Source organism: Astatotilapia calliptera, chromosome 23 (genome assembly GCF_900246225.1).
Source record: "Astatotilapia calliptera chromosome 23, fAstCal1.2, whole genome shotgun sequence".
In the NCBI taxonomy this organism is placed as follows: Eukaryota; Metazoa; Chordata; class Actinopteri; order Cichliformes; family Cichlidae; genus Astatotilapia; species Astatotilapia calliptera.
The window spans coordinates 1,557,759-1,571,900 of NC_039323.1; the positions used below are offsets into that span (position 1 = coordinate 1,557,759).

Below are 14,142 nucleotides of genomic sequence, written 5' to 3' on the forward strand. Positions count from 1 at the left end.
TTTTGTTCTAGACAACCCAAAATGTGAGGTCCACATATGTGGACGCAGGTCCTTGGAGGTTAAATATAATTAGTATTACAAATACCTGAATTATGCTTTGATAAAAACTGGAATCAATCATTTTTTGTCAATTAAAGAACATATTACCAATCTGGAAAGCTAGCGGCGAGTCTGCTGACTTAACCCTTTGTGGATTAGTTGTTCAGAGACGTCCCGCCCGGTGCATTGGTCTCTAAATGTAAAATAAATAAAAAGCAAACTGTAGCCATGAGGTCTGGGATTGCAGTTCCCTCTTTTGGTCAACCAAAGTCTGCTCAAAGAACACGTGAATACCAGAAAGTCTCCATAGTCAACAATCTTGTCCCTTACTAAAATATTTTATTTCATTTGCAGATTTGATTATATGCCAACTGATTTGACTTTCTTACTCCATGGGGAGAAAGGGAAAAATGGTCCTACGTGATCTTGGTTCTAAAATTGATACTTGCCAGTTGTAGGTGTTAAAATAGTCTTTTGATGAAATTCATAACACACTTTGCTAAATAAAAGAGAATAAAAGTACTTCTACAGCTGCTGCGTATGAATACACGTTTAAACACAAACGCACAAGCTTTGTCAAAAGAAATCATTCTGAGCACAGGCTGGTTTAACATTTCAGTCAGCCGACTGGTTTGTATTTTAAAAGGTTCAACAGAAATCATCAGTAACCGTTCACTGTTTTACCACAACACTGTTCTCTCAATAATATTACCTCATTGATTCCGTTTGGTTCCTTCAGTTTTAATCTGGAAAAAATAAATCAAAGCAAGACAAACAAGTTTCAGATATTCAGTTACATTGTTCCCAATCAAGACTTTGGTAATTCTTCTTTTTGTTCACTTTGAAGTTTGGGAATTTGTCCCACACGGCCCCACGTGTGGTCATTCGCTGTCCAGATGCTGTAATCTCAAACCCACGGCTAAGCCTCATCGCCCACACACACACAGACAACTTTTGTTTTTTTAGGTGGAAATCCCAAACACTTTAATCTTCCCAGCAACCCTTTGGGTTGCTACGGAAACACATTTATAAAAGGTGTACTCAGTCGTGGAGGAGGAGTTAAGAAGGTACGGCTTAGGTCCAGACTAGCAGGAATGGTCGGGGTAGACTTTCACAATGTCGGCCTTAGACTGGGATTACTAAGAGCGTAGGTGACACAGGGAGGATTAGTTTAACAAAGAGGACAGACAGGTGACATGCAGGTGAACCCAACGGGCCCTCAATGCGCAACAGGAAGTGAGCATTAAGTTTAGGTGATGGGAGGAAAAATGCAGCCAAAGTTTTAAGCACCATGACTGCATCTCGCATTCTTTCACTTGCTTTTTGCCTGTCCCTCTGCCTCTCTTTTCCCCTCGCCTCATCACTCTCCCCTCCCACCCAGCCAATGCCACCATCCCCTTCACTCCATCCCTCTCTGCCTCCGCCTCTACTTTATATTAAAACAACATGATCCATGAGGCAGCGAGGGCGACTCGCAGCACCGCTAATTCTAATTAAACCAGCGTGGTAGCGTGGCCACGGCAGGGCCCAAGCACTCCCAGTCTATCAGTCTATCGGATAGAAATTCATAACTTAATTGAGGTCAGAGCCTTGAGCCAGCAGAACAAAAGTCTTCAGCCAGGACCAGCGAGATCAATAGTAATAAATATCTGACTGGGTGGCCTACAATTGGTGGCTGGAGTGCACACAAGTCGCATGCACGCAGCCTGCACGTGGGACCTGCAGATGTCTCGTGTGAGAGAAGTTTGGCCTTTGAGACGTTTTATTTTATTTACCTTTTATCTAACTTTTTTTATATTCCAAGAACTGGGCAGAGCATGCCGCTCGTGTAAAACTGGAAAGGGCACACTGTGGCTTCAAGTCTGTATAGCTGATTTGTAATGACATGGTCTCTCCAAGGATGCATTGATTTGATATTGTAGTGAGTGGAGTGGGTGGACTTAAACTGAGGTGGATGTTGATTTATTTATTGAGGCCAAACGGTGAATTTGTCTCCATGGGACACCTCGACTTTGCTGAATGTCTGCGTAGATCAGCAAAGAACTGTAAATAATCTTTGAAGATTTTCCACATTAGCACTTTGTGCATTTGTTCTAATCTAAAGCTATTAGCATGTAGACATTAGCTTTTAGAATATGTTGGCTTCTCATCTTAAGCCATTTATTCAAGAGGTGCAGGCCACACTACACTGCTCATCTCCTGTCAGTTCATAAATGCCCCAACTGGAAAAAACCAAATGTGTAGTTATGTCATGCATCTTTGTTAAGCCAGTGTAATCTTAACTAATCCACACACCCAGCTTTAATAAGCCTGTCTTAACATACAGGTGAAGGGCCCTGATGCAGATGATATTCGGGTCATAATGTAGACGTGCTTCTGCAAATACACAAGGGTCCATTAGCCTGTAGCCAAATATTCACTCATGCTTCGGAGATCCTCAGTTATGACAGTAACCTAAAGCTTTGTCAAAAAAGTGAAAATGATAATGCAACGAAAATGAGTCAGTTATTTATTTATACACACCCACACACAATGCCAAATGTTGGCACTGCGTTGGAGTAAATCCACAGGTTGAAGGCTTCAAAACTAGTTGCAACTGATGTGTTCATTATGAGATTATTCCAGTTATTTCTTTTCTCCCCTGTACCTCCCAAAACCTACTGCATTTATCACTCATCTTTTAGTGTTCATAATTTTTCCTTCATAAATTCTCTAACATAATTTTCCGAAGCCGTCCAGTTGCCTAGATTTGAGTCTGTACCCGGTCCCTGATCTAAACTGTTTTGAATTTAAAGAGCGAATGCATTTTACGTAACCTGCAAAGTCTCACTTTTGAGGAGGTGGACCCCAGAACATCGGCCTTTTACACTTTATTCTAATAAGTTTATAGGAGTAGTGACAAAGATCTACAAAATCCAGGAAAAAGTCATTTTGCTTCTTGGTTTAATAATCCTGACTTGCTGTGGATGTGCTGCATGTTTAATTAATTTAAAAATATAAAAGGTCAAAATGGAGCATAAATAAAAATTACAGTGCTTACTGAGAAGTGCATGACTGCTTTTTCTTCACAATAGAAATATTTTTGGTTTGTGCCAATTCCCTGCTTCACAAATCAAGCGGCACATCTGAAAAACATTTAATTTGAATTTTTCACTAAAGCACATCAAACCTGCATCAATATTAAATCTCCCACTGAATTAGCAAAAACATAAACCTCCTTATGGATGTGGTGCCGCTCTACAGCAGCAGAGTCCTCTGCTGTGGTGTCGGCTGCTCGTGTGATCAAAGCGGCGAATGCGCTCACACACGCCATGGCGGGCTGATTGAAATTCTATGGTGGAGGTATTATTACACGTTTGTGTCCCTCCCCTTTCCCAGCACTGCCTCCTATAACTAATGGCTCAGTCAGCCCAGTCATAACAAATATCCAGCAATATTTGTCATAATTGTGTGCGCGCGTGTGCATGCGTTTCTGTGCATATAATTGTGCAACCTATCCTCCAGAATGTATAGGATAATTAAGAAAATGCACCAAGGTGGGAAAGGTAAGGAGAGGAAAAAATATATGGAATGAAAATGGATAACACAATAAGGTGAAGGCAGAAAGTGGGCAGAGTAAACAAAGATGCGAGATGGACACTAGTGAGGTCTGATAATGTGATGCAACACTGACCTGTTGGAGGGTTCGCCATACTGCCAATATTTGTCTTGCACATTACTGAGTGTATTGGGCTGTTTTTGGCAAAGTCGCAGTTCAGTCAGCATGATTGCTCGAGGGCACCACTATACAGTATTTTCAGTGTAGCAGAACTTCCAAGTATTTGTATTGCTGGATAAGACAAAATGGAAATGCTTAGTTGGGTTTGGGCTGCAGCACAATGATGGTATGTTTAGACTGGATGCACTGAACTTGACCTTTAATGGGACACCAGCACCCAGGTTTATCAGATCTGCTAAAGACTTCCACTGTTGCCATGGTTCTCAGCTGGAAAACGGGGGGGGATTGCCAACTCTGGGTCAGGGACAAGTTGTTGCCCCAAGTGGAGGAGTTAAAATATCTCAGATCTTTTTTTTCCCAACAATCTGATGGGGCAGACTGGGGCTGCATCTGCAACACGGGCGTTGTACTGGTCAGCTGTAGTGAAGAAAGCTGAGTGTAAAAGCAGAGCTGTTGACTTTACTGGTCTGTCTGCATCCCTACCCTCGCCTGTGGCCTCTGTCTTAGAGAGAGGGCGGAGAGTCTGAGTAGGACGACTAGTTGGCGAGGTGTTCCAGGCACATAACACAGGGAGGAGGACTCGAGGTAAACCCGGGACACACTCTGTCCTGGGAACGCCTCTGCGGTTTCCCCCTCCCGAATGAGCTGGGGGAGGTGGCTGGGGAAAGGAAGGTCTGGGCTGCTTAGGCTGCTGCCCCCACAACCTGACCCTGGATGAGTGGATGCATTACTGCTGGGGTTTTTTCTTTCCCTATAGCCCTGATTATGAAGATATAAATATGACTCTGGGATGTTACTCAAGTGTTGTCTTTTTGTGCATAAAGTAAATCCACGATGTCCTTTTACCATAATTAACTAAACTCACACATGTTAGCCATTTTCAAGCCAGCCTGAACCGCAGCACGGCTCTGTAAAGGATGCACACAGGGCATCGTTTCCCGTCACACAGCACTTGTCATCTTAGCAGTCACGCAGTAACCTGGTGTTATAGGATACACATTTGGTACTTGCTGCACATTAGCCGGACTCGATGAAATAAAAGCTGTTGCAGTGCGCTGTTAAAAAGAGCCTATCAGACACCGACACAGTTATGAATCTATAATATGAGCACTCAGAAAAGAGCCAGCTGCTTGACAGTAATGGTCCAGCCTAAAGAGCCATTCCAGCAGGTAACGGTCCTCTTTGCCATCATCAGCTGTTGTTTCTTTCTTATTGGCCACTCACTGGGCCTTGCCTACACTCAACTATTTGATTTCCATCGTTCTTAACCGTCCACATAAATTGTCAGGAGCATTAAAGCTGTCCTCGACTGTTGCAGACAGAGGGGGAGAGGAGAGTGAGGGAGTGAGAGCTGGATACAGACAGCGAGGGGAGGGGATGGGGTGAGGAGAGAGAATAAACAAAGTAAGTGTTTTGCCTTCCATCAGTCTCCTGCAGTACTCAGCTTTATGAGTCCCTCACTCCAAATGCCAGGCCAGAGCCCCCACTGCTTGCCCATTGATTTTCATATTACACTCTTTTATGTATTTATTTATTTCATATATTTCTTTTTAAACATCATCGATGAGCCGCAGGAGGGCCTCTGCCGATGTTAATTCTCAGCCTCAACCCCATCTTCCTTCTCTGATGGCTTTAATGGAGGCTAAGGTGTCCCATGGGAACAAGCAAGCTTTGCGACATAGGCGGGGCGAGACGTGTGGAGGGGAAGACGTGGATGAAGAGATGGAGATTTGGTGAAAAGACTTCTTGCCTTTCTCTGTAGCAGAGAGGAAGGAAAATGACTGTTAAAGTTCTTTAATGCTGAAACTGCACATAGATCTACAGACACACTGAAACCCTTTAACTCATTTAATATCTACGGTCCCTTTTTTATGTCTTTAGGTTTAGCTGCTTGGTGTGATAGCACATATAGAAGTGACAGAGATGGGGAAACCCAGGAAGCTGAAGGACACTCGCAGAAGGTGTGAAGGGCAGGGAGTTTGGTGTTGGGGCTAATTTGACCGTGGGCGGCAGTGCTCACACACTGAATGGCAAGGTTACCTCTCCCAGCTCAGAGAGGAGACCCAGATTCAATTAAGGCTGGGCCTGGTCTGCAGATCCTTTTAACTGGGGGCCTTCCCAGTGCACATGTCAGGAAAAACGTCCACAGAAGCATCAGCAGCAAACAAAAGCAGCCACACGGCTGTGTAACGTCTTCAGCTTCACTTAATTTATGGATATTTTAATGTGAGGTAAAGACACCAAAACATTTAAGGGATCCATTGATGCTCATCTTTATATTGCTTTAAAGCATGTTTTAGTTTCTAGTTTCTGCTGTTCGTCGGTTTTTGTCGCTCATTATTCGTCACAAATCTGTTAAATTTCATTTGGATAGAACACAAACTGGTGATAAATCAAAGTATAAATATCAGCATACGTATATTCAGCTGTTAATCTGCGTAACTTTGCACTGCACGGCAGTTTTGCTTTTCCGTCTTGTTTTTGGAGCAGACCACTTATCAGAGGTTTTGCACATCAATCCCTTTATTGTGTAAAGAATCAGTCTTTGAATAGATTTGGCTTGAAGGGTAGAAGCGATGCACAGTGCCCAGGACACTGAGTGCTGATTGCATATGTGTTTTGGTAAATGGCTTTCTGCTGGTTGATATGATTTATATATTGTGCATTTAAGTTGTCCAACAAGTCCAAGGTTTTGGTGGCACAGTAGCTGCTCTAGTCTTAGATGGGACCTGCTGAAGGAGGATCAGCTTCTCAGTCTGGGCTCTTCTTTCTGATTGATGGCACCTGCTCATCATAATGCTATCTGCTGGAATCTGCATACCAATGATCCCAGCCGCCTATCGATTCACCCCTCATCTACCCCACACACACCCTGGAGACCAATACACACACACACACCCACGCGCACACATTCATCCACTCCATCTCCCTCCCCAACCACTGTCATTATAAAAGTCAGCAGCTGCTGCTGCATGCATTGATCATAAATCATAATTGCTTCATTTTTCCCTACTTGTTTAATGTTGCTGTCAGGGACAGTAGGGGGAGAAAAGGAGGAGGCGGAGAAACGGAGGAAGAAAAGCCCAAAGAAAGTTTACTGAGACGCAGAAAAATGAGATTAGAACAGAGAGCTGAAGGAGAAATGGTCTCCAATCTCTCCGCTGGCATATCGAGTCCTCTGGCCTTTAAAAGAGCAGCAGCCTGACATGTCCGCATTGGCTCAAGAATTTAAGCTGTTTCCACTTCAGACGTTTTTCCTTTTAAAACCAACTCTGCTCACATTAAAAGAACCAAACTCTGATATAGTGCTAAATGGTGTTTTGTCTTCATGACGGTTTATGTAAGTGACCAAAGGCATTGTGTGCTAATAATATGCATCAGTATTTTAGAGATGCTGTTTTATTTGTTGTTTTTTAAATATAAGATAAATGGCGCAGGGACTCGGCAGTTCCATTCGTTTCCCCGGCTGAGCTGAGTTTCCACCTCGGACATGTCCCAGATCCCCTCCTCTTAATCCTGGAGTGAAGTTTAGCTTTGGTTGAATGTTTTGCAGCATCCATTGACGAAAACAAGTTAAATCGTTTTACAGAAATGAACTCAACATCTTTGACCATCCCCTTCTCTGCAGATAAACGGAGCTACAGACTTTTATTTGTTCCCTTTTTGACTTTGAGTTGTTTTGACAATCCTGTGCTGATATTTTTAGGAGTGGCTGGTACTTTATGACAGACATGGAAGAATAAAATGTATCTGATTTTTTTTTTTTCTTCTTCTTCTTTCCCCACTTTTGAGCACTTTTGGAATAGTTACACTATTTTTGATCTTTTTAAAAGTATGACTACATGCTGCATCTCTGTATTTCCTTAATTCACTCCTCCTCTCATCAATCTTGCTTCACATCATTTGTGTGTTAGAAATGATAGATTGGTGTGACTGAAATTCACCAAAATTGCAAGTGTACTGATAGATCAATCCCTACCCATGCGGCTACTAAACGCATTGCTCCACCCCATTAGGGTGATGCACTACACAGTGCTGGAGCTCTCCTGCTGCCATTGTGCAAGCAGCTGCTTTATTGAGCACTCTGCTGACATACAGCCCAGCGTTTCTGCATCGCAAGGGGAAACTTTGGATGACATGTAAAAGCAGAGGTTTGGTGCAACATGCCTTCATAATGGGATGGGAACTTGGGTGCACGAGTGAGGTGGGAGGGGGGCGTGCTAGCTCATCTGTGTTGTTAGGTTTGTTGGCCTGTGTTTTATCAGTCACATATTTTCACTTACGAGCGCACACGCGTCCTTTTATGCTGCCGAACAACAAACTGCAGATTAGCACTGGAGGCAGATTAGAGCTTAAAGCCGTTACACTTTAATTATAACTGTATTTATGTGCGGCGTGGTCTTTCACTTGGCCCTGGCTGTAAACATCTGCCGCTCTCCCACTGTGCTCAGTCTTTGTCTGTGTTGTGAACTAAAGGGGAAATTGGTTGCAGCATTATCTTATTTACACAAAATGCCGAGAAGATTAAAACGTGACCCTCTTGCTGTTAGACGTATGCGCGCATATATAAATGCAGCTATTTTGCTACAGGTCTGCCTGCTCTTCTCCAGACTGTCAGGCTGACACGTTTTCTGCAGTACATCACAGGTTGTGATTTGACTCTCAGTCAGACAGCATTGTTGTCTTGGGTTAACCGCTGCACGCTTTCCACGCTGGTGGCGATTTGCATCTGTTCTCTGTGATCCACCCAGAGGGAATAGAAAGCTCTAATCCAATCAGCAGGTCCCTGAAGTGCTGCCCCTGAGAGATGGAGAGAAACACAACAATAGGATCACTCTGCACTGGTTTCAGCAGGAGAAGGCAGACGGGAAAGGGAAGGAAGGGAAATGAGGGATTGTAGAGGAGAGGGATTAAGTCTGAAGAAGAGACGAGAGGAACGAACGGGGGCGAGGCGAGGATGATGGGTGAAGTAAGGAAATGAAATGAGGGAGGTGTGGCTTGGTGTGACAGGAGGTAACAAAACAGGAAAGACTAATGAATAATTTTACAATAGTTTGGAACTTTTGTGACTGCAGTGACATGTGAGCTACAAGAGCCTCCTTAGTTTTAATCTTCTTTGAAATGATTCCACTTGGTTCAACTGCTGCTCTTGTTCTAAGGCCACAGTTTATTACCACGGAGGTGCAAAAGCAGGCTGGAGCATTGATTTTAAACTGAATCTCCTGGTGATGGTGCCTGTCAGAACTGTCTTTTATATCTACAGACACGCAAGGACGCAGTTTCCCCATCGCTGTCCTCAGTCTAACACTTCATACAAGATATCATATCGCTCCCGCTGAGCCTTTTACCACAAGGATCATCTGTTCAAAGAGCGTACACTCAGATCACACAGATGTTGAGGTCACAAACTCGTGTATCAGATATGATGCACTTGATGTTATAGGTTAAACACGGTCACTTACAGATGAGATGGATATAAATTTATTTATTTTTTTAAATGCATGTTTCTGGCTCATCTTTTAAAGGTTTATTTGGTTGGGGCTGAGTAACAAAGTAGCCATGAAAGGGTGAAATGCAATGAATGTAAATGTAGCCAAAGTCCAGTGTTAATAGACCTTGACCTGTTAAAATCCATACTATGGATGAAGGTGCTGGGACATCTACACTTTATACCTGCAGGAGCGGCTTTGGTGTGGAAACGTGTCACGGAGCTCCTAGCAAATAGTTTTTGTGCATCATTTGAGTTCTTTTTGTTTTAAATGTGTGCACTTTGTGTCTGAGCGGCTGTGGTTCCTAAATGCAGTTAGTTGGTTGTGACATTTCGTACCTCCCAGATATTCACAAACTAACTTGAATATAAGGGGAGTGCTACACTTAAATTCAGCGAGCTCTTTAGAATAAACCGAATGTTTAAAGGCTGCACGGTGAGTTGCTTTTTGTTTAAATACACCTGTGGCAAAATGACAGAACACCTAAACTCCAGTGTTAACGGCTCCGGCCTGTGTCTTGTCCATATAGTTTGATTTGTATGAGCTTTGACTTATTAATTAACACTTCAAACAAGCCACACAATAGTCTGCGAATTATAAAAAATAATTTCCAAATTAGCATCAACGTGAGTGAGAAATGTTCCCTTTCTTCCACTCAGACTTTGTAAATCCAGTATTGATGCATCGTTTTCGTAATGGTCACATAAACATTACAACTAAGGTTGGAAACCTGCTGTCAGCTGAGACGCCCACTGAAAACATCCAGATGAACAGATTCAACCTTTCGGTGATGGGTTTGGATTCGGGTTGATGCTGGATGGGCAGCTATGATTGAAGGGGGTGATGGCTCCCCTTTAATCTGAGCTTTAGGTTTCAGGTTAACCAGAGCTGGAAACGACCTGCAAGCTGAAAGTTTAGATTTTTCAGGTCACATGTTTCTCAAATCAATATCTCATCGTCTTAGAATTCCCCTTTGGTCCAGGCAAACATAAACACGGCACCCTTTGTCCACAAAAAATGTTTAATTTGTATTCAATCAGGTGCGAGTTTCCCTCTTGAAGTCTGGACAAAGTGACAGCTCACAACTTACTCACAGCAACTGCTGGCAGTATTTCTGTGTTAAGTGGATATTGTTTGAATGTGCACTCAGTGAAGTCTTGTTTTTGCTGTGTCACAGGTCCTTTGAATTAAACACTTGTTTTTGGCTTTTTACAGGACGATGAAGGACAGACAGCGTTGCATTATGGTAAGAAAGCATCGTGAACACTTTCCTCGCTGTAAAGCTTTTTGTGCCTATTTTTCAAATTGGCTCATCTCATTCCACATTTATTCTGCACAGACATCATGTTGTCTGCGTGCGCACTCTCACTTTATTTACAGCAGCTTGTTTTTTTTGTGCGCACGCCTTCTTTGACTATATTTTGTTTCAAATTGATCATCTTTGAGTCCTGCTCCTCCCGCTCTATCCTTTCTATTCCTCACTTATTTTCTGCTGTTTTCCACAAAGTTTGTCATTCCTTCCTTTTTGCTCCTGCGTGTGTGTGTGTTTGTGTGTAATAATCACTAGACCTCCCAGAGGAAATCAGCAGTGGTCCTTAGACTCCCCTGACCCCCTCGTGCCCCAACACACATGTCCCTGAGGGGCGTTTCCCATGTCCTCTGAGCCTCTGTGTGCATGTGGCTGCACCATCTGTCCCTGTGCTTGGTGGCGTTGGAGTGGGCATGCTGGATTACCCACTGGAGATCTGCACACACACCCGCACTCACCAGAAGAAGCCCTGAGGATGGGGCATAAAAAGATGACTAATAAACATAAGCGATGAACTCCAAGAGACAAATAGCAGAGAATGAAAATTCATTCCCACCTCTCTTTGCACAGGGCCACACTGGCTGGCAAGTGATTAATTGAGGGTTTACTGCTCACCATAAATTGTTCTCCTCCTCTACGGCTCCCCCGAGGGCCAGTCACTTTTTACAGCTCAAGGCCCAGGCGAGAGACGCGCCGCACGCGCACACACAAGGCTGGCTAAATAAAATACTGTTTAGAGTAACAAGAGGAGGGCTGCAAGTGTGGCTGGGGGGGAGAAACAGTCAAGCTTTGTTACTCTGTTTTAGCTGGAAGATTAGTGATTCTTGTGGCTTTGCACACCTCATACATTCATTCATAGCTGCAGCTTGAGCATGCACACAGCCTTGCTCTCGCACTCGCGTGCATTCCGATGTAACATCGCATCCCGTGCGTGCACACTCCCACCGGCCACCTCTGAGCTGGAGGTTAAAAGGCCTTGCTGTCAATCACTGCGGCTGCTGACATCAGCGAACATGGCACAGCAGAGTCTGCTCTTTAAAAGCAGCGAGCGGGAGGGAGTGTGTCAGAGGGGCAAGAGGTAGATCGGGAATGAAGGAGCCCTCTAACTGGGTTAAGAAAGTGCATGCTGCCCCCCGCCCCTCTCCACTCTGCACTGGGAGGGGAAAGACCCTTTTAGTGGGGTACAAATTGTCAATGGGGCAGAAATGAAGTGTTTGAAGGAAGCTCGGGTCCAAGCCAGTGTCAGTGCTGGGCCTGCAGATTAGCTTTTCATTAACTGCAGCACTTTACATACTGTATTAACCCACAGTGTGGAGACGGAATAAGGCACATTCACTCTAACCTGCCACATCGTAACAGTGGTTCATTGTTTCATTAACCATTTAAAACTAAATGAAACGCAACCACATTAACTCTGTTTGGTTAAAACTCATTTATTAATAAAATGTTGCTAAAGCTGCAGTCTCAGTGACAACATGGAGGTAAACGGTTTCATTTGTCCAGGTGTATCAACTCGAACCAAAGTGTTTAGTTTATTCATCCATTCATACGAGGACTCGAGTTTCTGTAACGCCTGTCTTGGCAATCGATCCAACAGCTTTCACTAAACACACGTGAACCTCATGGGGGTAAAAACTCAAGGATGCTCACACTGATGTGATAGATAATTGGTTTTCTATGCATTTGTTCTCGGGAGACGGAATATTGATTTAAAATATCGTACATTTCATGTTGTTCTTTCGGTTTCCAATGTGACTTTGTTTTGTTTTTGTAGCGTCGGCGTGTGAATTTGTTGAAATTGTGGATCTGCTGCTGAAATCTGGAGCTGACCCAACTATCACAGACCAGGAAGGTTGTCTTCCTGAGGAGGTCACTGATTCCCGTGCGATCTCCCTTCTCCTGCGTGGGTACACTACTTCGAAAGGCTGAGTCGGCCTTGCATCCCACCACCCTGTTATTCCAATCTCCTAGTCTCCTCCCTGCTCCCCTCTTTTGCCCAGCCTTCCCATAATCCTTCATTCATCCCTGCAGAGACTTCTTTCCCCCTTTTCAGCCCTAACAGTCTGTAGACCTGGACTGCAGACGGGTTTTGTTTTCTATTTTGTCTTTTTTTTTTTTTTTTTTTTTTTCCTCTCCCCCACCCAAATTGTTGAGGTGACTTTGATTTCATTGGTTTAGCTCTTTTTGAGCTGCGGTTGTAAACATTAGTCATTCAATTTAATACACAAGGGCACTGCATGTATTTTCAGTCTTCTATATACTGTATTGACTATCTGCACAGTAGGGTTGGGTGATATGACGGTTACTGTAAGACAGATTTATGAACTGATAAGGTATAGCTACAAGACTTTGACTGGAGATGGTGCAATTAAATGAGCTGGACAGCATATTGGCAATATATAAATGACATTGTGTGCATCTGTGTGTTAAAGCATCTGTATTTATCCGGCATCACCAGATCAAGCAAAAACAGACATCCCCATTCACTTATCTATAAACGCTATAAGATATCACAATATTTATCATCATCACGACATGGTGTAACATCCAAATCCATCAGAGAATCCCATACATATCACCCACTCCTACTGCAACCAGCCAGGCCTTTTAATCAGTTTAGTCTGTTCTAGTGGTTTGTTCATGATTCTGTTAGGTACCAAGGAATGCTTTCCACGTGTTTCATTAAAGTGTTCTGCAAACCTGCGTCCTTGACTTCCTGTTATCTGTTCAAAAAGAAGCCTTAAGCACTGTTCTAGAGTTCCCCGTGTGAGTGATGTAACCCGATTCCACTTGGGCGTCTTTCTCCACGTACATGTTTACATAAATGTGTGAGGCCATGGCCCACACTGCTGACGAGCGACGTCCGGAGAGCTGCTCGTCTTGCCAATGGACCAATGAGCTTGTGCAATGGTGATGCGTCTGCCTGCGCCTGCTTCACATGTGTCGGAGCTTTCGGATTTTAGTGAAACCTGCACATGATGATCACCTGATCCAGATTGTTCTCACGGTCATGTTTGTAGTTTTACGCTCCTAGATTCATATTTTTGGATAAATCTATTTTTTGTGAGCATTCTTGATTTCCAAGTCTGTAAATGCATCATTGATGATCTGCTTGAATCCAAGGAGGGCGCATTGGTATGGTCAGTGTTGGGGAGTAATGGAATACATGTACCTGCGTTACATATTTAAAATACAAAATATGAGTAACTGTCTTCCATTAGTTACCGTTTAAGAAGGTGATATTCAGAATATGCTCTCTCTATTTTTAGTAATTCCACTCCGGTGGAAACCCAAACAAAACGCGCATTAAGAGGCTCTAATGTCTGTCTCAATCTCGCAGCTGCATAATGACGTGAAGAAATATTTTTAAAATTATTATTCAAAAAATGATTTAATATGAAGGCAACAGGCAGAGTGTTGCAGGCATCGCCCTAAAGCATGTAGCCTGATGGGTGGTGTAGTCCGTGATGTGTCTGTGAGCGAGGGAGGAGAAAAGGAAAAGTAGGAGCTGTCACGGAGCAGAAACGGGAGCTGGAAGCATCCATTCCATCCATTCGCTTCCGCTTATCCTTTTCAGGGTCGCGGGG

At 43.6% G+C, this 14,142-nt stretch overlaps 1 protein-coding gene across 1 annotated transcript in view; it reads left to right on the forward strand.

Annotated features, from left to right (window-relative positions):
- The window catches only part of acbd6 (acyl-CoA binding domain containing 6), a 28,898-nt gene extending 15,640 nt beyond the window's left edge, over nucleotides 1–13,258 (forward strand). Inside the window, exons 7-8 of the mRNA XM_026158724.1 lie at nucleotides 10,462–10,492; nucleotides 12,330–13,258. Of these exons, the coding sequence (XP_026014509.1) occupies nucleotides 10,462–10,492; nucleotides 12,330–12,484 (186 nt within the window). The 3' untranslated portion in view covers nucleotides 12,485–13,258. The remainder of the gene's footprint in view (nucleotides 1–10,461; nucleotides 10,493–12,329) is intronic.
- The last annotated feature ends 884 nt before the right edge of the window (nucleotides 13,259–14,142 follow it).